Below are 26,267 nucleotides of genomic sequence, written 5' to 3'. Positions count from 1 at the left end.
CCTAAATGTAGTCTAAAGGGACATCCCTTAGTGTTTGAATGAAAATAGTTTAGAGTCACTTAGCAGATGTCATCTTGGAACACTGTATCTGTCAGCTCCTCTGCTGGGAATCTCCAAGTATGCAGCTTGTATTTCAAGGATGGGAAGTAACTTGTGAGCGCAATGGGTGAGTGATCAGAAAATGTGTGCAGCAAATATGAGACTGTTTTTCTTTAAAATATGAGACATTTTCGCTCCATGTAGCTATCTCCTAATAGATCAGCCAGTCATCTAGGTGTGACAGGGAGTCATGTGGCACAGAGTAGGAGACGTACTCTCTCAAAGCGCTGTCTTGCAGGTGTTAAATATCCACTAATGTCATCATCATGTCCATCAACTGGAGGAGTGTATTATCAGCAAGGGGGTCCAGTGCTGGGTTAATCATTAAATTGAGATTGCCTTCCCACACTATGATCTCTATGTCTGTTTTCCTGGATAAATCTAGGATTGTCTCAAAAAAAGCTGGGGGACTAGGTATCTGCCCTTGGGATCTGAGTGGATCTGGTGCAGCCTGAAATCCAGCGATTTGCAGATCAGTTTGCATGTTTCTTTAGAGTAACGGCTAAACCAGAAGGATTTGTGATCTCATCTCACCTCTAGCGAACCATGTTGCACGCCCTGGGTTGAGGTGCATTTCTTTTAGCATGGAAGTGGAAGAAGTACTCTCTCAATTCTGTGTGGCAGGTGCCAAATATCTACTTATGTCAGCATGCCTATCACCAGGAAAAGTGTCTTAACAGCAATACAAGGGGTTCTGGGCTCTCATGCCATCACTGTGTATCCAATGCTGGGATAAGCATTACACTGCTGTCGCTTTCCCACAATATAATCTCTTTTGTCTATTTTCTTCAATAAATGTAGGACTGTCTCTAAGAAAGCTAGGGTATAAATGTTAAGGCCATATCTGTTGACCAAAGTGAGACCCCTACTCCGTAGGGAATCCTTAAGGATTATGTATCTTCCTTTGGAATCTGAGGGGATCTGGTGGAGCCTGAAATGCAGTGATTTGCAGATCATAATGCATACCGCTCTAGAGTAACAGCTAAACAATAAGGATCTGCGATCACTCCAGCCTCTGGCAAATCTTGTTGAATGCCCGGGGTCAAGGCATCTCTTTTAGAATCGCCAAATCAATATGATGCCTAACCAAGTATGCCAGAACTCTCCTGCTTTTCTACTGATTGTTTAAATCTGTTATGATCCAGGACAGACATTTGAATATTTAAAGCATTATGTAATGTCTTATGTGGATAACGTGTTTGGGTATACCTACCTGTGGCTATGCTCAGCAGCTATGTGCATAGGCAGTTTTGATAAAAAGAATATAAAAAAAGAAACTCTCAACCCCCTTCATTCCCCACTGAGTTTCCCACCTATCAGAGACATGCTTCCAATGCCATTTAACAGTGAAGTTCTAATGTAGCTGGAGATACACATATATGGGTGTTGGACAAGCCCACTGTGTCCCAAGTCATGAGTGAAGAAACAAATCAAGAGTAATCGCTCAGCACTGACTATAGCAGTTAAATAGTTTAGGGACAGCGACCCCTTGTCCCAGATTGTGTCCTTCACGTTTGCAGTTGTGAGCCTTGCATGCAGGAAAAGAAGAATCTATAAAACAAGCACAGCAGCCAAATGCATATGAAAAAGATCTTGTAGGCTTCAGTCCCCTGCTCCCATCCCTACCAGGAAGCTAATACTTAGTCGGTGTCACTCATTCCTCCTTCATGGGACCTTTGATTCAGGCCAGTGGGTTGACTATCTCCATGGGCTGACACTTTTATCGAGCCAGCGTGGGTCTTGCAGAATTATGTTTTTTTAATTTACTTTAACCCTCAGGATAGCCGGGTACTGAATAGAATATTTAACGTGTTTTGAACATTGCAGTCTCTTCACATTGACAAAATTGCGCTGGGCTTGTTGTACTATGAAGGGTGAATTCTGGGTATTTAGCAATAATGCAGCACTGAAATTTTAGAATGCCTTTTCCCCGGACAGACGCATTATGATGTCCAAGTCCTGAAAATTAAGGATACAGATAATGTGTGGGTGTGGAGCAGAGTTGGGGGAGGCATGTGGGCAAGAGATTGATGCACTCTCTTGACTACAAGTGGCCAAAGAGTTCACAAAGTAGATTATTGACAAATTCATTTGGTCTCTTCATATTTGTGGACTCAGATAGACTTGCAATGTGTACATTATCACAGCGTGACCATGCCTAGATATCTTCATTCTTGACGCAGATTAACAGCGACTGATTTTCCAGCTTCAGCGCTTTCTTGGTGGTCGTGGTGTCATCTTCAAGATCGGAGACCAGCTCCGTTTAGTCTGGTATTCTGGATGTCAATCACTTAGTGAAATGGTCCAGCCTTGAGGACACCGCATGTATCTTAATGTCTATCTGTTTCAGGCATTCCTTATGATCCAACAGCATTGTGGTGGTTTCAGAGTCCGTAATCCGGTCCAACCCTCCACCTACCGCAGCCCATGGTTGTCAGTAGCCATGGGCCCCTCCACTTCCTTCTCCTCTACTCCCTCCTCCTACTTCTCCACCCACTCCCTCTTCTAATTTATTGCATGTAGATTCTTCACAGCCTCAGCAAAAGTTTCTTTACACTCTGCGATAGGGAGAGCCCAAGGCTACCCTATGACCTTAATGACCCTCCTCTTGGCTCCAGGGACAACAATGAAGCAGACACAGACCCTGACCTGTACCCCGCAAGACCTTCACCCCCAGATGACATCACCTCTTATCATGAGGTCCTTCATAGGGAAGCTACTTCCACAATGTGGAAATGCATGTACAACATGAGGAGGAGGATTTCCTCATGGAGACCCTTTCCTCCACCCAATGCTCTCTACAGTACACTCCCATGCTCAAAGGGGTTCTCAGACCCGCCACTGACATATTTAAGGAGCCAGTTAAAGGGGGGGTTTGTTACACATGGGGTCAATACAATTTTTTTTTTAAAGGCCTTCCCTAACGACCCTTCATACATTCGAGATCAGTTACCACCTGGTTCTCTTGTTGTACATACTAATAGGAAACAAGCTGCTATGCATTGGCGCATCGCCAACTCTGTCAGCCTACTATCCCGATATGACCAAGTCTACAAGGATCAGGTGGCAGAACTCGTCCAACATCTCCCAGAGCAGTACAGCAAGAAAGGACGAGAATTTATGACGTAGGGGAAAATTATTTCTAATACTAACATTTGTTGTGCGCTGGATGCCGCCGACACAGCCGCTAGAGGCATTAACACTAGCATCCAATTGGGTCACCTTGCCTGGCTGGGCATGTCTGGTTTTAAAATGGAGATTTAGCAGCACCTTTTAAATGTCCCCTTCGATGGCCAGCATCTCTTTGGCCCTCAGGTTGATAAGATGCTAGAAAAAAATCATGAAAGACACTGCCAAAGCGATGGGTGCCCTACAGATACACACTCCTCGTCGTTCCTTTCGACGTTCCCAATACTGTGGAGAAGCAAAAGCTTCCACTACAACAACCACCTACACCTTCACAAGGCCCACTCAACATTTGCCTTACCGGGGCTACTGCAAGGGCAATAATGGTACAGGAAAGGGAGCAGCTCCAAAAGGGGCTGCCCCTCCAGAACAATGACACTCTCCACCTCCCTCCAACCACATAACACCTGTTGGGGGGAGGTTGCAGGGGTGTCTGCCCTGTTGATCAGAAATCACCTCCAACCGTTGGGTTCTCGACATTATACAGGAGGGTTACTGTCTGGAACACATTTAAACACCACCAGACATTCCCGCTTACATAAAAAGTCCACAGAACTTTTGACGACTCCTTCAGGAGGAGATATAGACCCTCCTTGCCAAAGGGGCCATAGAGTCGGTTCCGCAGCAACACAGGGGAAAAGGGGTCTAATCTTTGTACTTCCTTATTCCCCAAAAAGACGGCTCCCTAGACCCATCCTCAATCTCAGGCCCCTCAACAAATATATTCTGTTGAAGCACTTCCACATGGTGACTCTACAAGACGTCATACCACTACTCCAGAGAGTCAACTTCATGACAGCCCTCGATCTGAAGGATGTCTACTTCCACCTACCCATTCACCCAGATCATCAAAGATACCGGAGGTTTGTGGTGAGTGGACATCATTACCAGGTCAGAAGTAGGGTAGTAGGTCTTGGGGTTGAGTTCCCACTTGTGGACTTGTTTATGTATTCTGCTGAGCAGGTCTGCCACATCGTTGTCCACACCAAGAATGTGTAGAATGTTTAAATGTACTCTGATGTATCGTCCACCGCCAAATTCTCTGGCCACACCCTGTGTTGAGTGAGTGCCCCCTTGTTCTTGTAAGGAAAACATGGCAGTTGTGTTGTCTGTGCATCTCAGGACTGTTTCGTCCTGTATTAGAGTATGAAATGTCCAGAGAGCAAGCTGTATAGCTAGTAGCTCCGGGTGGTTGAAGTGGAGGGATTGTTGGACATGCAACCACTTCTCCTGAATGGTGAAAGGGTTAAGATGTGCGCCCCAGCCAGCGAGTGAGGCATCAGTGGTGCTGGTCTCATGCAGAACTAGGTCAAGGAAGGAACGCCCTTTCAGTAAGTTGTTTGTGATCCACCACTACAGAGATTGATGTGTGCTGCCCCAAACCAGCACTAGATCCTTTACATGGCCCTCATGTTGAGGCCACAGTGCTGCTAAGCACTCCTGTAATGGATGCATGTGCAGCCTGGCGTGAGGAACTTTGGCTATGCAGGATTCCATCATGCCTAATAAACCCATCACACTTCTGTCACCTAACGATCTGGCTGAAAAAGAGGGAGCACGTTTTGGAAGGCTTGCACATGTACTGGACTGGGGAATGCCTACCCTACCCTTAAGTCTAGGATGGCTCAGAGAAAGGGCTGCCCTTGAAGAGGTTGGATGTGGGATTTGGGCAGATTGATGGTGAAAGCTAGACAATGTAAAGTCTGGACGGTGTTCTGGGTTTGCCCAAAACATAGTTGGTACGCGTTGTCCAGGTAAGGAAAGACGTGGATGCCGCTCCTCTGGAGATGAGCTGCTACCACTGCCAGACATTTGGTAACGGCCCTTGAGGCAGTGATAACCCAGAATGATAGTAATTTGGCATTTGGGGTACCCACAAATAGACCTGTTTGGCTCTGCAGCGAATTCAAAATGCCCAAACGTTGTCGCCAGGCTACCACACTGACAGTCCATGGGCAATACACTATGGATGAACTGGACAGGGATAGGTTTCTACACTTTTCAACCTCTCCCACTCCTACCGTTTGTGGTGTGAAGGCTGAGACAGACATCCATCACTCTCATCCTGGTGGTACCACCCTGGGCCCGCCAACCATGGTACACCACACTGCTTGAATCCTCTCTAGTTTGTCATGAGAGGCTCCTCAACAGGCCAGAACTTCTCACACAATATCTTGGCACTCCCTGACTTCCTAGCCCTCAGCAACTAAACCTGGCGATTTGGCTCCTGAGGTCACAGAATTTGGTTGTCCTAACCTCCCAGAGGAATGTATGTCTATTCTTAAAAAGGCATGCAGGCCCTAGTTATGCAGCTAAATGGAAACGTTTTGTGCACTACTGCCTTCCCAAACATATACATCCTCTCAGAGCGTCGGTACAAGACCTTGTCTGTTACCTTCTCCACCTGCAGAAGTTAGGCCTTGCCTACACTTCCATTAGGTTCCATCTGGCGGTTGTTGCTGCCTACTTGCAGAATAGGCAACATGCTTCATTGTTTAGATTACCAGTCATAAAAGCCTTTATGGAAGACCTCAGAAGGGTTATTTCACCTTAAACGCCTCCTGCTCCTGTGTAGAACCTTAATGTAGCTCTCACAAGACTCATGGGCTCACCTTTGGAACCACTTCACTCTTGTCCATTGCAATTTCTCTCCTGGAAGGTGGCCTTCCTTGTAGCAATCACTTCCCTCAAGCGGGTTAGCGAAATTTACGCTCTCACCCTGTAAGAGCCTTTCTTCCAGGTACATCACAATAGGATGGTCCTCGGGACCAATCTAAGATTCCTCCCTAAGGTAGTCCATTTTTTACACTAACCAAGCAACGGGGCTTCTTTCCACACCCAGAGACTATAGCGGAATGAGCTCTATATACTCTGAATGTCAAGAGAACATTAATGTACTATATTGACAGGACAAAATCCTTCCGTAAAACACAACAGATTTTCATGGTATACTCCAAGGCGTACAAGAGGCGTGCCATTTCGAAGGCAGGTGTTGCCCGCTAGTTGGTCAAATGCATACAAACTTGTTATGCAAAATCTAAAAGAGCCTTGCCCGTCCTACCCAGACCTGATTCTACTCGTAACAAAGGGACTTTTATGGCCTTTTTAGGTAATATACTATTAGCTGACATCTGTAAAGCAGCTACTTGGTCATACATTTACAAAACACTACTGCGTGGATGTCCTGGCCAGACAACAAGCTAGCATTGGCCAGACTGTCCTAAGTACACATTTCCAGTCTTCTGCAACATCCTCAGGCTAAGCCGCCACTTTAGGGAGGACTACTTTACAGTCTATGCACAGCATGTGTATCTACATACACGCATGCCACAAACAGAAAATTTTACTCGCCCTGTAAGCATCTGTTTGTGGCAGGTAGTGCGGTCACCCACAAGCACCCACCCTCCTCCCCGGTCACCTGTGGTTGTTCAATGTATTTCTTTCCTTTTTCATTGTCTTCAATGCTTTGCATGGTCATCTTTACTGTGACTCTATGCTTCATCACCAATCCCGCCCTCCATGTGGGGGAAAAACAATCTAACAAAGGAGCCACGGTCCATGCGTATTACCACTAGCGGTTGGAGTCACTTGATCCTGTGGTTCGGAAACTTACTTTGAAGAAAAGCAAGTTGTACATGTCCAAGCCCAGCACTTGATGGCAGATGTATGTGCAGCATGTAAATCTCCAGCATTGCATGCCACAAACAGATGCTTACAGCGTAACATTTTCCTTACTCCCTGCAGATGGCCCTGAAAACAATGAATAGCAAAGGAAGAATTGGGCCTTAGGACTGTACTAGTCCTCTGTGTGTAGCATCCACCTTTCATCTCGCAGCTGATACAGTAAATGAATATATATTTGCAAATAGCAGAGGTTAACTCTGAAGGCCACACTATGTTTTCATTCTAATTAAGATAGTTAGACAACAGTGGTGTCCGTAAGATCAGTTAATGTGAGAAGTACCAGGTCATGGCATGAAGAATGAACCGTAAGTGAATGGGCGCTAGCATGTCACCTACATAATTCACTCCCCAAAAACATTCTGGTTTGTTGAGCAAACCCAATCCTGTGCACCACAAACTGAATTAATGTGTTCACATTTTGGCAGTTGAACATTATCTTGATGCAGGTTGGAATGTGTTGCCCATTTGCAGACGTTCAACAAATGCATCATATTACAGTGTAAAATTAAATTTTTACATAATTACTATTGGTGCTTAGAAATTAGCGCCACCCATGTTGTCACCTTGTTGATAACTCCTCCCAACTGAACTTGGCCAAGTTCTTCATTGCGGATCACAGAACGGATATTCTGTTTTGAAAAAAGTCACCTTCACCCCATTCAAGTCAGGCGAGTATTATATGTGATGAGTTATCTGGCACAATAACTACACTAAATAATTACCTTGACATTGCCAAGGGAAATCACCGACTCATAGTTGCAGGCGACTTTAACACAACATTTGAACCTGTAGACTATATACAAGACCTAATATTAGATGGAGACAAAGCTAAAGGGATTGCAAAGCTCCAGATACCACCCATTAAGAAATGCACTAGGGTGGGGCAACAGGTCCTATCATTTACTATCACTCATGGGGATCAAGCTTGCAAAGGTCGGACTGATTCTGATAGAGAAGCATGCCACATGATTAAGAGGGGTGTAATCAAAACCAGGATTGATTACATCCTTGTCGATCTTGAACTCTGGACTAGTGTTAAAGATATGGCCGTATTAACTCAGGAAGATAGCGACTGCAATGCTTTGGCTCTCACGTTGTCTGGCACAGCTTTACTGTATAGAAATCCTTGGCATAAGAAAGCCCCAGTCATAACTAGTAATAATAACAAAAGAGTTAAATGGCCCATGATACAGGCTGATCCAACTGTTCTTCCTAAAATGTATTCTGAGGTTGAGCAGACTCTTGTTGATCTGAGTACCACCACCATTAGTACAGATGACATCATGGCCATATTCCAGCAATTCACCACCACAATAAGGCCATTCTTTTATAAACAATGTATTGAAAATCATTTTAAACAGCAAACAGCTCCTCGGTTTAATAAGGCTAGCAGAAAAGCCAAGGCTGACCTAATTGTGGCGGTTAAGTTGAAACTTCCCATAGACATCAAAAATTGTAGGAAGTTGTATAAACTGGAACAAGCCAAGGCAAAAGGGGAATGGGAGTCAGCAAACTGGTGTATGCTTGTAGAGGCATCAAAGCAAAAGAATAGCCAACTGTTCTGGCACCTTTTGTCTAAAGGGTCTCCCAACTTGAAAACAGAAACTGACATTCATATACAGCCTCATGTATGGAAGGAGTCCTTTGAACAGTTATATGCAGGACAAGGGGTTCCATGTGATCCAGGCTCACAAACGAGATTTTTAGATATAGCATTAACCGAGGAGACTGTCATTACCCTAGATAAAACCATCCTAGCCATAAATTAATTTCATAGTGGGAAAGCCCCGGGCTTAGACAAGCTCCCGGGAGACATGTACAAAACTGAATCCACAATATGGGGACCTCTACTCCAAGCGGTTTTTAATGCCATCATGTCTTGTGGCGAAATCCCAGGTCACCGAGATTATCCCCATCCATAACAAGGGAGATAAAGGGTCTCCCAGTCACTACAGGCCTATCAGCCTTATAGATGTCTCCCAAAAAATCTTCTGAGAGAAAACTAATGGATTTCATGAGGCTTCAACAAGTTTCGGATACAATCTGAGAGTTGATCATATTCCTAGTGTACTGCTAGCGCAGTGTCACAGAAAGTATTCCAATGTGTAACCCTGCTGTTTGGAATGGCTCTATGATTGGGTGTTTAAGGAAAGCAATAGTAAACACTCTGATTAGATGCTTCCTGAGAGGCCACAGATATGTTGATATGTCCCACAACAGGAAAATTCCAGCTAATTTGCATTGTATTGAGTTCCTAACCTGGCGGCGGTGGTCCAGAAAACCCCATCAGGTCGTCAGCATTTCTGCCTGCCATAGCAGGAGTTTTCCACTGGGCTGGCGGTGTGTAGGGCAGCAGAGTCATGGCGGCGGCAAGCTTCGGCTCTGGTAATGATCTAGAAGCCATTGCCGGCCATGCCGAAAGGCAAGTCCTAATATGGCCGGCGAGGAAGCTTGGTGGGAACGCCTCCATGGGATACGTCTGACGCAGTGGTACCAACAATGTTGGCGGTGGTCTGTAGGTGGCGTTCCCACTTACATCGTAATTAGCTGGTCAGACCGCCATGGAAGCGGGAGGTTGGACCACCGAAAAGTGACGGCGGTTCCCTTACAGCCAAAGTCGTAATTCGGATTTTAGAATGTGTCAATCCTCATTACAGCATGGTGTGTTATTTTTGGGTGAATTACCTTGAAATACACAAATCTTGGAGTAATACATTGAAAAATTCGGGAAAAAAAGATGAAGGGGCATTTAATAAGTGATCAGGTATGGGTAAGTGTTAAAGGATGTGAAAAGTGTTTGGGGTCTGCTGCGCAAATATTAAGGAAATTCCATGATTTGCTTTGAAATATCAGAAAAATTGCCTGAGGGTTTTGAGTAATAGTGAGAAAAATAGGAGTTTGATATTTATCTCTCCGAGAATAATCATCTGGAATTATTATTGAAGTGATTAATGGCTCGGAAAATAAAGCTAGACTCCCTTTACAGATTTCTGGTAACTTCCTTTAAAAGTTATAATTTGTAGATCAGCCTATGTTGTTCCCAGATACCATATTGACGGCATCTTAAACTGTGTGCGCGAAATGAGTTTGCTGGGTGTCGTTTAATTGGAGAAGAGTCAAATATGCCAGTCCAAGGTGTGTTTTTTACCGTTCTAGCTGTTGGGTCAGTGTGCACGATGGTGAAGATTAGCTCAAACAATTGTAAAAGTGTATCAACCAGAAGAAATGCTAAAATGGAACCCAGATTGATATGTTATGTATATTTTCAGTGGCGTTTTTTTCTTTCTTGTTTCGAGTAAACAGTCAGTCCCTCCTGCTAACATTCCACTTTTTCCGTAGGTGACGTGGGCTTTCTGTCTGAAGATCGAAGAATAAACGTTGCCATAACCCGTGCCCGCCGCCACCTGGCCATAATCTGTGATTCTCGAACCGTGGGTAGCCACAAGTTTTTAAAAACTCTGGTGAATTATATGACTGAAAACGGAGAGGTTCGAACAGCTTTTGAGTACCTTGATGATATCGTGCCAGAGAACTATTCGCTTCCTCTCGGTGCCAGTGAGCAGACGGACTCTTTAAAGGCAATGCCAGCCCCCTCCAAAGACGCATTGAAAGAACCACGCCACCGGAGTCAGAAATCTACCGAACGTCCCAAGGTACAAGGAACGCCCTTCACTCTGAAATCAAAACATATTAATTCTTCTACTCAAAATGAAAGTGACACGACTTTGGAAAATAAAAAAACTGCGCCTTTGATGAAAGATAACCGCAGTGAATTGAACAGTATGATCGCTGAATTTCTCAAGGATACAAGTAAATTGCAGTTAGATTTCCCTTCAAATTTAAATTCTCACGACAGATTGTTGGTGCACCAGATAGCTGAAACACACGGGTTAGAGCACGTGAGCACCGGAGAAGGAAAAGAGCGATATATTACTGTCAGAAAAACAAATGTGACGTCAGCCTTCAATCAACCGCCTGTAATATTAAATGAGAAGAAATTATTACCTGCAGTAACTCCGAAGGGCGAAGACGCGGTTCCAGAGGTGAAAACAAACAGAAACTCCTCTGCAAATGCGCTTGATCTCAAAGCTTTGCATTTGGAAAGGATGCAGAGAGAAAAGGCAAAGCGTGAAGAAAAGACCCAAAAACATAGCGATGAAAACATGCAAAAATCAACACAGAAGAAGAAAAGCTCTGAGGCGAAAGGTATGCAAAAAGAAACTCTTTTTTTCTTGTTGTTTTTTAATGTATTTTTTTACCTTTTCGCATGAACTTGTTGGCTTTATCTATCATTGATGTGTGTGAAGAGCTGGGCTTGTCGAGTGAGTGAAAGACGTTTCTCTAGCACAAAAGATGAACTAAGAGGCCAGGCGTTGCTCAGCCTTGTATGAAGGAGGCTAGACCCAATTTAGAACAGGTGTAGCGTTAAACAAAAACACATGGTTCAGAACATTGGGGACATGAACTAAAAGGCCCAGCTCTCCGCACCCTTGTGTGACGTGTCTACTTCACGCTGTAGAAATACCATGCACAAACATTTGCAGAGCTAGTAATGTCTAAAAAATGTGTTCTCGCCCAAAAGTCATTGATGTCCTTTTGGGGTTACACTGCAGTGACACCTATTGCTATAATTCAGTCCATCATTGTGTAGGTAATCTCTACACACCTAGGATCCTCGTTATATCAGTGCCCACATTAACACTTTCAGAAAAAATATTCAGGTGAAAATTGTATTTTGTATTGCATGTGCTTTTCTCAGCCTTTAACATATGGGGTCCGTAGGACTTTTAATATCATCAATATCAGTGTTCGATTTAGTTCAGTTCCGAGTTTTGATCAATTTCTGAGGACTGTGTCTTATAAGTCTTACCACACTGAGTGAAAAAACGGGAACTCTTTAGGATGATTGCCCTCCCGCGCTTGTTGTACGTGCTACAAAGCATCCCCTACAAAGTACCTCCAGACTTACTTAGGAAAGTTGACAGCAAACTGCGTGGACTTCTATGAGATAGGGGGAGCTCCAGAATCGCCCTGGGTAAGCGACAGGCAGGCGTATATGAGGGGGGACTGATGGACTTAGACGTGCGCAAATATTACTGGGTGGCCCAATTGATTGTAAACCATGATTGGATATTTACAGACAGGGACAAACCAGCATTTACTGTTGGACGTGAGGCCATGGGCAGCCCGTGCTATCCAGCACTGCTCTACCGGAGAAGACGGGAAGGGGTGGTCCCGACCCATACTCAGACATGGCATGACGTGACGGCACCAGGTTCCTGGGATGGGAGGGTAAGCTGACGAATCAGATGCCGCATTAGGACAGCGATCTACTGTGGGCAGTCAGAAAGCTAAAGGGCTTGCAGAGATGGGAGCTCCTAGGTATTGAATATCTGGGCGATATATGAAGGCGCCAGCCTCTGATAACCTTTGAAGAGCTGCGGACTTAGTTTGAGATGGCGGACTCTGAAAGGATTCGGTAGCTGCAGTTGGGGTACGCACTTAGGCAGCACATACTGGAGGGAGAGCAAATGCCTGAGTCAGCTCCACTGGAGGACCAACTGCTATCAGATCCTATGCCCACTAAAGGGACCTCTATGACCTAATGGAAGTTAATGAACAATACTCCTGACCCCCTGCAGAAGCTAAGGGAAGTATAGGAGGGTGACCTAGGATCGATCAAGGACGATGATGTATTGAGGCGATTCAAATCCCCAGGGAGAAGGCGATCGGATTGGTGCAATTGAGGATACTACATAGATGGTACTATTCCAGATGCCCTCATTCACCAGTTGTGTAGGTGCGATACGGCTCTGTGCACAAGAGATTGTGGCATGGTGGGTCCCTTCTTTATTTATTGTTGGACTGTTCCAAGGTTCAGTGTTACTGGAGTGGTATGGCAAAGGTTATGTCTCGGGTTGTGGGCCGCAATGTACCGACAGAGGCTAGGTGTCTCCTTCTGCACTCAACGGGGGAGGAGGTGTGCCCCAGATATTCGATAATATGTCTCTTGATGGTGGCGTGGGTGGCAACACGAAATATAGGAAGAACCTGGGGCAGAGTAGGCTACCGAGCATAACGGACTAGTGAAACAACCTAGACTGGTGTCAGAGGGAGGAGGATGTGATGTACCACAGCCTGGGCTGCCCCAGGAAATAGGGTAAGTTTTGGGACCCATAGCATGCATATAGAGAGTAATGGGAGTCCCACTCGGGAGGGTGATTGTTGCTCAACTACCTAGATGTAAGTTGGGAGGTTTCCCTGTCTCATTCAGTATTTATGATGTGCAAGGCAGTCACACGTCACTTTCGTAATCATTCAGTTGTTTTACGTGTAAATTGTCTTTTTCTCTGTACTACATTTCCAGCCAATATATGATCAATGCCGTTTTTATGTACAAAAAAAAAAGATAAAGGGGCTCATTATGATGGTGGGCAAACATCAGTCCGCCCGCCAGCATAGCGGTGCTGGGACCACCTGCCAGACGTGCGGCAGTCCCACCAGTGCAATTAGGATGTGCCCGCATTACTGGCAGGCGCATTCTGGCCTTTTAACATTGAGGAACGTCCGCAATGTCAAAAGAGCATGCACTGCATTTCCCCGCACCACATGGCAGGCACCACGCGGTGCCTGCCACTTGGTGCATGGAACTGCAGGGGGGTACCATAGGTACCCCCCCAGGGCACCCCACACACACAGGCGACCCGTAACGGGCCCCCAAAGCCAGTCTCCGCCTGTCTTTTTGCGGCTGGATATCCACCGCAAAAAGATAGGCGGAAAGGGATACTGTAATCCCTACGGCGGTGCCTGCACGGCACCACCGCAATGTTGCCCTGGTTCCGGGTTCCTCAAGACAGACGGAAAAGGACCGCCTTGCGGAACCATAGTTGATCGGACTTTCCGTCCGCCCCTGTACCATTGGGATTCTCCACGCTATCCTAATTTGGCAGATAGAACGGGAACAACCTCATTGTAGTCCGTTTTAAGACGGATTGACATAATCACATCGAAAAAGTACATCTCAATGGACCAAACTGATCTATGACAAAAATAAAACTGCTTCAGGTTCCAGCTAGGTGTACACCATAGTACAATAGAACAAATTGTACAATGTGAGAGTAAAGAAACCATTGGCAGAAAATATTTATGCACAGTGCTAAAACAAAATCTTAATAAGTGCCCTTAATTCCATTTGTGTGCCACTACCCGAGATGAGGGCTGTGCTTATCTGATTTCATTGCTTATGTTAGAAGCTTTAAAATGTTCTCTTGAATGCCAGAATGTGTGGTGGGAAGTGACAGGCAACCAAATGTTGCACTCTTGATGTTGATGCAACTGTGATTGATTCTTTGGTGCAGTCTTCTCTGTGGGTGGAGTACTACAAGGAAACCAGTTTTTTCTGCTTTCTTTCCTTTTTGCCTCTGAGCTCCAGGTTATATACCATAAGGCTTCCCTGTACTCTTTCTCTCTGGGGCCAATAGCGGCGAGGCATCCATGTGGCAAGCAACCAAACAACAATCTGCTCTTAACCTGGATGCCACAGATTTATGGTCTACTAAAGTCTGGGAGCAGATAGAGATGTGGAGCACATACATTAGGTACAGTGTCGTGTGCAAGGTAGAGCAGACAGGCAAAGGTCAGCAGCCCCAAGATTTTATCGTTCTTACTGTCGGCAGTCCCAGACACAAGTAAGCCAGATCCTAGAATTTATCGCTACTTGCAGACTATTAAGACAAGCATTTGCAATGCAATCGGTCTCGCCTTTGGGACCTTATATGTATGTAGCTATGCAGCACTTTAGCCTAGGTGCTGAAACAACTATTGTTCTTTAACATGGAGGGAAAGTAAGCACCAAACTGCGTGACACGCCAGGTATGTGAACACATGGGGAGAAATATTGCCTTGCAGCGGGAAATGGTATAGTCCAAAGCTCTGTTTTTAATATAAAATCAGGGCCTTCGGTGGTCATATCTCAGAAAATACAAGAGTTGAAAAAAATATTATTGTCTATGGGTGGCCGTGGAAGACAATTTCTTTAGACTGGAATCTAGAGAATGCTAAAGTGATTCTGGTATTTTACTGACCTCTGCTGGTCGTTTACTATCAAGAAAGTTAAATCGAGGCAGTTGCCAGAAAAGTTAAAAAAAGAAAGTCCCTCAGCAGAAAGCAATTCTGGTATTTTACTGACCTCTACTGGTCGTTTTCTATCAAGACAGTTAAATAGAGGCAGTTAGAACAGAAAAAAGTCCCTAAGCGGAAGCGGACAAGTCCTAGGGCTGGTCTCCAGAGCCCACAAAGTACATACACATATAAGTATATACTAAAGTATACAAGAGGACTCGAATGCTCAGCCTAAAGAACTGGCCTAGGTGGATTTGTAATGATCCAGTCTTCCTTGCAGGCTACAACCTTGAAAAACTTGAACAGGTTTGGACGCATTTTCTTAAGGTTGCATATTTAAAAGAAGGGATTTGTAACCATTTGGAACCATTTTGGGAAGTAGGGAGTTGGAGGTCAGATATTTGGCCATATTGCCAATCCTCGTTACTCAAAACCTTTTGATTTTAATACAAATATATATACATATATTGCTCATACTCTCTTTCAGCCAGCATTCTTCATCCATTGATCTGCTTCGGTCAGCCCACTTTCAACCATGTACTAACTTCACTATGACCGCATTCTGCTGTTTCTCGAGGAGCGCTATCTCAATGTGTGTTTTTTGAGAGAATTAAAATATTTTAGCTTTTATCTATGTTTTTTTTTATCTGGTGGGAGTACAGCAGCTCCTTTAACAATTAAGTTTTGCAAAAACCATAACAAAAGAAAACAAGCATAGTCCAAGCAAATGCTGCCAGCCAATGCCAGACCTATTGATTTTGCCAATGCCTGTTTTATATTGGAATCTGCAGGAGGAAATTGGAGCAGGAACAAATGAGGCGACAGGCCAAGGCAGAATTAAGAGGTCCGCTGTTTTTCTTTTTTAAACTTGTATTTCTCTTCTCTGCCATCAGTTATAGCAAGCTAAAATTCAAAATCTAAAAGTTTCTGCCGGTATGATCCTGTTTTAGTCGGTGTCGAGATTAAAGATTCATAGTTTGCTGCTTCAACCCAGCACATATCCCTTAGTTTTTCTGCTTTAAAAAAATGAATTCCCACTGCAAAGCATTCATATAATGTACTTATACATAGTGGCTTTCAACCAACCCTCTTCGTCCATTGGTCTATTATGTTGTTCACATTTTTCTTCTGCCCTTATAGCATGCAGCATGAGCCAGTCCCACTTCAGCCATTGGTTAACTTCACTGTGAGTAATGGCATTCTGGTCTCTCACAAGATGCACATTGCACCCAATGCAGCTCCCTTCAGTGTCATGGACTACTATGGCAATATGTATATTTTTGAGAACAAAGAAATATTCTTTCTGTAGTTTTTAAAAAGAAATATTGACGCGGCCCCAGCAGCTCCCCCACAAAAATAAAACTTTACCAAAACCATGACAAAACAAGCATTTGCAAAGCCAAAATGCTCATCCACACCTATTGGCTTTGCCAATGATTATTTCTTCTATAACCATGATCCTTGGAAGTTTGCATTACAACTGTCAACCCTTCACCTGCAATTTGCTCATTTCATTATCTCCAAGCATAATGTGTCTGCTCTGCACTTTATACCATGAATGCAACCCACCTTTCATTTAATTTCTGCCCCCTACTATGATTTTTCTTTCCTTACACGCAATTCTCCCTTTAGCCTGTCTTTTGCCACCATTTTACTGCTATATACTTTGTCCTTTAGTCCCCCCCTCTTCCACATCCCCCTGTGCTGCCTCTTACCATCTGCCAACCTAGTCCCTTCCTAAGTCTGCAGTTCTCACTTTGGTTACTGAGTCTCACAGCCACAACTCAGTCTCACACCATCATCTCCACAACTGGCAAAACATTACATCGGACAGGTGGGTGTTGCAAATAATGTTAAGGGGCTACTCCCTCTCTTTTAGAGACTGCTCCTGCAGCCATGCCTCCAGTGTACGATCGGCTGATGGAGGATCACGTGCCTTGTTCCACGAGGAAGTCTCAGCTCTCTTGGCCTAGGGAGCTATCGAGAGGGTTCCCGGGTCCGAAGTAGACAATGGTTGCTCTTTTTGCTACTTTCTAGTGCCGAAGAAGGATGGAGGCCTTCGTCCTATCCTGGACCTCAGAGCCCTCAATTACTTTCTCAAAAAGGAGAAACTCAAGATGCTCACTCTTGCTCAAGTCCTGTCTGCCTTGGTCCCAGGAGACTGGATGGTAGCGCTGGACTTGCAGGATGCCTATTTTCATATCCCCATTCTGCCTGCCCATTGTCGCTCCCTACGGTTTACAGTGGATCACAAGCACTTTCAATTTGCCGTGCTCCCCTTTGGCCTCACCAGCACCCCTTGGGTGTTCACAAAGGTGATGTCGGTGGTCGCAACCCATCTGCGGAGATCAGGGGTTCTAGTCTTCCCCTATTTTGATGACTGGTTGTTGAAGGCGGGCTCGCCCCAAGCATTTGTCTCCCACCTCCAGGCTATGGCAAACCTCCTGCATTCGCTGGGGTTCACTATCAACGTGCCGAAGTCACACATGACTCCCTGTCAGACACTTCTTTTCATTGGGGCGGTTCTGACATGGTGCAGTTTCGTGCCTATCCCACGGAATGGCGAGTCCAAGATATTCAGGCTATGATACAGATGTTTCTGTTTCTATCTTGGATTTCGGTGAGAATGACTCTGAGGCTGAAAGAAAACTAAATGGGGGTGTTAATTGTTCATAGGGTATAGAGTGGCGCTTGCCAAACGTGAAGTTAGCACGAGTAGGTACAGTGGATGCGGTGCTACATGTGAGGGAGAAACCCCTAAACCCTCAATTAGGGACCTAGGTCCGTCACTAGATATCAACAAGTCCTGTGCCCACGCATATGAGTGAAAGAAACAATACAGAGAAGTGAGCTTATAGCAAATATTGAAAGACAAAGGTATGTTTTTCTTTGATTCTTACTTTATAATTATTAATTGCTTTGTGAGCCAGCCAACACGTGTTTCGTCAATTGGGTGTGAACCCTTGAATTCACCAGGGCTGTAACGGAGTGAAATGAAACCTTGGACCTTATAACCGGTGATAATTCCAACCCAGTGGGTCCTAAGGTATAGCTGCGGTGACAAAATATATTCTTTCTACCGGATATCTGTGTATCTTATGAGTAAGGTTGAAGTAATCTAATAGTAATCCCAAGGGCCACAGTTACCAGTGGCCCGCAATATCAAGTCAATAATAAGCAGTTGGCAACGTAGAAGGTTCAAGCGTTTATTGGCCACAACAGAACTCTACATAGAGGAGCCTCATCGAACCTCACCCAGCAGGTGTGCCGAAGAAGACTGCTGGCTCCTTGACAGAACCACACTTATATACATTACAGATTCAGCATACAAAGCATTGCAAGTGGAAAAGTACCAGTTAGTCCTAGAGCTCCTAAATGAGCTCATACCATCTGCCTGTATAAGGTTACTATCTCGTTCAAAGAAGGTCGGCCGGGTGGCTCCCTTTCGTCTCGGGCACAGAGGAATTTAGCTTAGTACTCCCTACTGCAGATGTGACCTTGGGCCTCGGCCGTAAATACAATTCATCCTGTCTTTAGGCTGGTACGAGCTAAATCATGCAGAAGGGAGGGCAGAGAGAGAGAGAGAGAGAGAGAGACAGAGAGAGACACGTGATCTGAGGTACGACTGTTCATGAATCAAGATGGCCACAGTATGGCTTTTCGGCCCTTTCTATCATGCAGGACACGTAAACCAGAGGAGTTACTTTATAAAGCAGTCCTCGACGCTTATGGAGTAGAGATACAGTCTAAGATACATTATGCTAACTACACATATTTGACTCGAATCCCACAGAACGGCCCTTTTTAGCATAATGTAGCTATCTAGGGGACTACTCTTCAAAAATTCCCTCGTCTATTTGCATTATATCATGTATCTCTTTCTGAACTAATTGAGCATTGAGCATTTACCTTACCCGGGTTTGCTTTAGGAGTAGGTAAGGCAAGGCGGACCTGGGTGGCACAATAGGAACAACAAGCGGGCCCACATTGGATGCAGACACAACAAGTGAAAAGGAAACCTCCTATTCCTAGAAGGCACATGAAGATTTTCCAACCCCAGGTGGTAAGGAGATCCCAGAACCAGCCTGAAATAGACCAGGTTCTGGTCTCCGTATGAATCTCGGATGCCAATCGATGTAACTTCTGTATGGCCAGATGGACTGAGGGGGCGGAGTCAGGTATATATACACAGCAGGAGCTGCCAATCACTCTACATGCTCCCCCGCGGTCAGCTAGGATAACGTCTAAAACAAGGCGGTTCTGAAGCGTCACAAGTCGGGTCGCTTGAAGCTCGACTGTGATATTGGTCAGTATACCCGCAGTGGTATTTACTACTCCCTCTACCACCCTGGACAGTCTTCTAATTTCCTTACTGGTCACAAGGGGTCCCCACATAGGAAGAACTTCCTTTATTATATCGACAAAATGTTGGGCAGGGGTATCAGTCTGGTCAGTGGCATCTCCATCAGTTTTTACTGAGTCTAAGCTTCGCCGATTCAGTGAGTGAGATCGGTGATAATCAGAAGGCGCTATATAAACAGGAGGGTATAAGAAGGACAAGTAGCATTTACCTGACCATCCTCTAGGAAGCCAAGTGTAAGCATTTTCTCCGCATACAAAATATACATTCGGGGGAGTGAGTATAGGTGGGCTGCTAAAGGTTTGTAATCTATAGCTATAGTTACATCTACTATAACCAACAAATAAATGGCCAGTACCATGTATGCAAAAGGAGGATGTGCTATTCAACACAGGGACCGGGATGACTCTTTCATTTGACACATTTCGCTCCTGGAAATATCTAAAATACTCGGTAAAGTTGAAGGACACAAAATCCGATACCTCATCCCTTAACCAGGTGTCATTCTCATGTTCCGTATACACATTCATACAAGCTGTAGGATCCAGGGTTCCGTCCGTACCCTCGGCATTTGGGGTGAATCCAGACTCTATATAGGCCAGAATCAAATCATAATCCTTCTCTGAAAATCGGTGTCCATCAACTGCATAATGTTCATACATCGACAATAATCTAAACCATGCTTCACAACTGCCTAAATATGACAACGGCATTGAAATGAACAGATCATGTTTGTGCATTACTGAGGGGAGGAGCCCACATACCCAGCAGTTTGTGGTATTCGTTGAACTGTGGGTTTGGTGCAACATTTCAATGAAAGCATTGTTTACATAGGTCTGGCGGTGTCTTTCTTTATGCGGGGCAAAAGTCTGAAAATGGTGCTCCTCTGGGACGGGAGTGGTGGCTATTAGGGTATGTACAGGATAACGGAATTCTAGATAAATGAACATTCCTAAACATAACATTAATGAAACAATTATTATGACAATAAAAACAATCTTGGCACGCAAGCTCCAAGTAGAAAACATTGGCAAATGTGGATGCAAAGGGCGGCGTACTATGGGACGCTCCTCTTCAGGGACAAAGCGGCCAAAAGGGTACATTCTCACTAAAAGTCCAGTTATAAGCTCGGGAAAACAGAAAATCTACAAGCAGTCCAACCTGCCGGAGGGTGCTTCTTTCCTGTGTCCGTTATAGAGCCTCACAGGCAGACTCCTATTGTTCCATGTAATTTCAAAGAAAGGAAAACTCCACCTGGGCCCCCACCAGTCAACCAATGTCTCTATCTTCTTTCTGAACAGAGCAATATCAAAAAGTTCCAAGCTCTCAACGGGTTCAGTCCAGTGTTTTTACTTATTCCCAGAGGCTGCCCAGGTCTCTCGCTCTCATTCTCTAGCCCGAGCCTGGGATCTTTGCTTTTGGTCGGGGCCGCAGGTTATAGCGAACAGGACCCGGTGTTTCAGGATTAATGAAAAGAACAGGCACAGTGGGGTCAGGTAAAGGACTGGGTGTGTGACTTCTCTTGTCACCCGTTGTAGCCCCAGTTGCCTGATTACCTCTTACAGATGTCGCCGAACTTACGACACCCTCCTCTCGCCCATCCGTTTCTCCTCGGGCGTCCGGGGAAGGTGACTCTTCGGCTGACTTGTCGCTTTCGTGTCTCAACACCTCACTTTGGTCCCGTTGGTCATCCGGCAAGGGAAGGGGGACCTTCTTCAGGTGAGACACATGGATCCAATGCCGCTTCCCTTCGACCTTCACAGCCGTCCTTGTGGCCAGAAGCACCTGGAAAGGCTTGGTCCAGCGTGGGTCTAGACTCGATTTCCGTTGGTAGTTCCGAACCAGAACCCACTGTCCAGGCTCCACGCCGTGTCCGGGACCCTCCGGCAGAGGCTGCAGCACTGCAGTTATCTGTTGATGAATGGAACGAAGATCTTTAGTTAGTGCATAAAGGTAATCTGCCAACATAGGGTACTCGATGTCTCTAAGGGATTTTGGTCGCGGCACGCCCCATACATTAGCGGGCCTACCAAATATCACCTCATATGGCGATATTCCACTACGGGAGTGAGGAGTGGTCCTTACAGATAGTAAAGCCAGAGGTAAGAGATCGGGCCACTTTAGACCTGTCGTGTCCTGCAGCTTGGCCAACTTTAATTTAAGGATTCCATTATATTTTTCCACCAATCCTGCTGATTGGGGGTGGCGAGCCGCATGAAACTTCTGCTGTATTGCCAGGCCCTTGCAAACATGTTTAACCAGATCGGGATTGAAATGTTTCCCATTGTCACTCCAAATCACCCGGGGTATCCCATAGCGGGGAAAGAACTCTTTTACCAAGGCCTTCGCGGTGGCTAAGGCAGTATTTTCCTTGGTAGGGTACGCCTCCACCCACTTGCTAAACGTACAGACCACCACCAAAACGTACTTAAGATTATTAACCCGTTCAAACTGAATGAAGTACATTTGTAGTACCTCAAAAGGTAGGGTGGGTGGCGCGAAGCTGCCAGTCAAAACAGGGATACTACCCCCCGGGTTATGCTGTAGACAAATCATGCAATTCTGAACTAGATGCTTCGCAGTCCTGTGGATGTTGGTATTATACCATACAGGATCCAGGATTGCGCAAATACCTTGAATTCCCACATGTGCCGGACAGTGTGCCATGGACACAACTGCAGTCACAAAGGCGTTCGGTAGCAGCCACCTACATCTTTCTGACAGATCAATCCAGCATCCATTGTCATCCAGCTTCCCTATCTGCTCTTGCCAGTATTGTAGTTCTTCAGGGGTCGCTTCGGATTGCAAGTCTCTTACGCTGTCTATAGTGTTACTGAATGCCTCCGCCTCTATCATCCCGTTATACGAACTTGTTACAAACATGGAAGTGGTATTGGATTGGGCAGTCTCTTTAGCGATTCTGTCCGCGAAGGAATTACCCTTACCCACATCATCAACTATTGCTTTGTGCGCACTGCACTTAACAACTGCTATGGCTTGGGGCAGGGTCAGGGCGGCTAACAACCTCAACACCAATTGACCATTCTGTATCTTTTGCCCATGGGATGTAAGGAAACCTCTCTCCGCCCACAATCTTCCAAAGCTATGTGCTACGCCGAAGGCATACTGGCTATCGGTGTAGACATTTATCCTCAACCCTTCACCCAATTCACAAGCCCTTAGTAATGCGACTAACTCGGCTGCCTGGGCCGATTGATAAGGTACCTTAGCCGTCTCAACTATTGTTTGCAACGTGGTTATCGCATAAGCAGCAGTCGTAGTGCCATTGGGTAACCGAAAACATGAGCCATCAACGTACAATTCCCCTTGAGGGTCAGATAAGGGAATGTCTGTCAAATCTATCCGCCCCTTCGTTTCCTCTTCTGTCCGAAATATGCAATCATGTATATCTTGACTATGATCCTCCGGGGGGAGGGGTAGTAACGTAGCAGGGTTCAAGGTGACACAACGTTTTATAGTAATGTGTGGTGCAAACAGGGTCAATTCGTACCCCGTAAGACGCGCACTAGTTAAGTGCTGAGTCTGCGTCCTGTTCAATAATATGTCCAAAGCGTGGGGCATCATTATTGTCAGGTCCGTATTCAGGACAAGCCCTTCCGATTGTCGGATCGCCCCTGCAACCGCAGCCGTGGCTCTCAGACAACTGGGAAGTGCCCTGGCGACATTATCCAATACCGCCGAAAAGTATGCACAAGGTCTTTGCTTACCACCAAATCCTTGTGTTAACACTGAAAGCGAGCAACCGTCCACCTCATGCACATAGAGTACAAAAGGCTTCCGGTAATCAGGGGTGCCAAGCACGGGAGCAGAGCAAAGAGCAGATTTCAGAGCAACAAAAGCATTCTGACATTCAGATGTCCAAGGTAAAGGTTCATGCACATCTTTAGTCGTTAGATGCAAGAAAGGTTTAGTCAATAGGGAATAGTTAGGGATCCATTGGCGACAGTAAGAAGTTATACCAAGCAAAGCGCGGACATCACGTTGCGTGCAAGGAACAGGCATGTTAGATATGGTTAGAATACGATCAGGGGTTAGCCGTCGTCCCTCCTTCGACAGGAGATGACCGAGATAGGTCACCTCCGGTCGACAATATTGAAATTTAGACAACGAAACTTTATTACCGTGGTCTGCCAGGTGCTGTAACAAGGCAGACGTCCCCAGTCGGCAACCATGCTCCGTATCAGAGGCCACGAGAAAATCATCCACATACTGCACCAAAACGTTACCGGGTGGCAAGGTTAATGTGTCCAACAACGTTTTAAGCGCTTGGCTATAAATACTAGGACTCTCTGTATAGCCCTGTGGGGCGCGACAACATCTGAAGCTGCGACCCCCTAAGGAGAATCCGAAAAGATAACGGCTATCTTGATGTATGGGAATACTGAAAAAAGCGTTCTTCAAATCAATGACAGAGAAAAATCTAGCCGTCGGGGGAATCATAGTCAGGATAGTAGTGATGTCAGGCACTACAGGATATTGGGGTACAACAATCTTGTTGATTTCTCGCAGGTCGATCAAAAAACGATAAGTATCAGCATAATCAGGACTCTGATCTATCGGGGCACGTTTATGAATAGGAAGAATAGGGCTGTTGCACGTGTTAGAAACCGTCTCTTCCACCACCCCCATGCGGATCAAATCGTGGACAATGGATAGTAATGCCCGCTCCCCTGCGGGGGCAATTTTATACTGCGGAACTCTGGGTAATCGAGCATTTTGTTTCAGAGTGATCGAAATGGGTGGTATGCTCAACAACCCTACATCAGTATCTCCAGTAGCCCAGAGACTCTGTGGAATCTTGGCGAGCTCAGGGGGCAAAGGGTCCGTTTTAGAGAAACATTGTGCAGAGGGAGGTAAGGGTTTCCTAATCGTTAAGTAGACACCATCAGGAGAGCAATAAATGCGGGCATACAGCCTCACCAGTATGTCCATACCCAAAAGATTCTCCCCACATTGTGAATTCAGAAGGAAATGTGAGTCAATTGAAATCGGCCCCAAGTTCAGAGAAAGAGGTTGGGAGATGGGGCTTACCACTGGAGTTCCGGAGAAACCGACAGACACATTATTCTGGCCAGACAGAGCAGCCCCAGGGACAAGGGCATGTGAAACAGAACTATTCATAGCCCCTGTGTCAACTAGAAACTTACCTGATGCATCCATTAAACGAGCATGTACATAAGGTCCGTTTTGATCGATCGGAATTGACACGCGTCCCCCACTCTGTCCTCGGCTTCCCTATGCCTCACTGTAGCCTGCCGAGTCATTACTTACACATCCTTCGTTATAGTACTGTTTTCCTCGACCATGGTCAAAACAATTCTGGCTATCCTCACCTTGCCCAACCCCGTCTTGTCTCGTATATCCACCTCGCCGACCACTGCTGCGGCCTCTTCCTTGACCCCTCGAAACCCCGCTCTGTGCCTGCGGCAACGGACACTGAGCTCGCCAGTGCCCTTCCTGCCTACAGAAGGCACACTGATTTATTCCTAAATCAGTTCGTCCTACACCCTGTCCGAGCCCCGCCCCTCGTGGGGCGAAATTCTGTGTTCCCCTACCCTACCGCGTCCCCTCTCAACTTGCTGTAACAAAACCCTAGTTTTCAAGTCCTTCGATCTCTTTTCCGTCTTCTCCTTACTCTCGTTCTCCCGATGCTCATAGTATTGGGCCATGCTCAGAATAGTCGAGGGGGTTGATGTAGTCCAGGTACTCTCCGCAGCCTGAAGTCGGGCCGATATCTCAGGCAACAGGTTAGTTACAAACCTGTTGACAAACAGACGTATGCCACCCTCCTTAGACAGATCTTGCCCACTAAAATCAATAAAAACTCCCTCGAACCTCGTGAAGAAGTCGGACACGTTCTCGTCTTTCTTCTGCTTACATGCAGTCAATTTGTCCCAATCCACCTTCCTGGGGGGAATTAGGGAATGCATATAGGTTATTATTTTCTCATGTAAAGCCAATATCTCACTTCTAGGTTTATCTCCTGGCTTACGATCCCTGTCCCAGTCTCTCAATTGTTCCCATGTTCCTCCGAACTCCGCCACATGATCCTGGTCATGTACCTGCCGCCATATGTCCACCGGTACCAATAAAGCAAAGAATAGCTCAATGTCAGCCAGTGTCATCACCGCCGAGGAGGCGGCTTCTGTCAGTTCCTTATAATATGCGGTAGGGTTCTTCCTGGGGTCAGGCAACTGAGTTTTCAAAGAAAGTACCTCACTACGTTTCCAGGGGGTATATACCCATTGTTCCTGAAAACGGGCGGCTACCCTTGGGCGGGTGACCGCTCCTTGTGCGTCTATTATCTTGGTTACTTCGGGGTGATAAATAGGGTGCACCTCACGCATCGGGAATTGCTGTACCCCTACAGAGCTAGCTGCGGGCAGGCGCATTCTGTAACTGACTAAGGTGTTCACGTTCCCATACACCGCTTCTGGACTCAGATGAGATCTATGGGCCTGAGTGCAAATATCATATAGGATGGCCGGAGCTCTGTCCTCTTTATAGGCTTGTTCCCACAATGAGATGAGGCGTTGGGCCATATGGGCCAACGCGTGCTGCTGCATTACCGGTTCATAATCTCGCATGGTGTTCCATATGTCGGTCAGGGTATAGATGGGTTGCCGCATCCACTGGGATGCCTGGACTGCAATGGCCTCCTTCTCCCCGGTTCCTAAGGCTGATCGAGTGAACAACTTCCTACCATCTAGTGAACCGGTCGGATGTACTGGAGTTGAAACAGCTGCGAAAGGGGTTGCACTCGCGGAGGAAGAGGTCAGGGCGGAGGGGGAATACA

General features: G+C 45.9%; 1 protein-coding gene across 1 annotated transcript in view; it reads left to right on the top strand.

Annotated features, from left to right (window-relative positions):
* The window catches only part of IGHMBP2 (immunoglobulin mu DNA binding protein 2), a 352,665-nt gene that overhangs the window by 231,103 nt on the left and 95,295 nt on the right, over positions 1–26,267 (top strand). Inside the window, exon 13 of the mRNA XM_085644756.1 lies at positions 10,309–11,175. Coding sequence (XP_085500882.1) covers positions 10,309–11,175 — 867 coding nt within the window. The remainder of the gene's footprint in view (positions 1–10,308; positions 11,176–26,267) is intronic.

The sequence above is a fragment of the Triturus cristatus genome, chromosome 3_1 (assembly GCF_964204655.1).
Source record: "Triturus cristatus chromosome 3_1, aTriCri1.1, whole genome shotgun sequence".
In the NCBI taxonomy this organism is placed as follows: Eukaryota; Metazoa; Chordata; class Amphibia; order Caudata; family Salamandridae; genus Triturus; species Triturus cristatus.
This window is presented reverse-complemented; position numbering and strand designations above follow the sequence as displayed.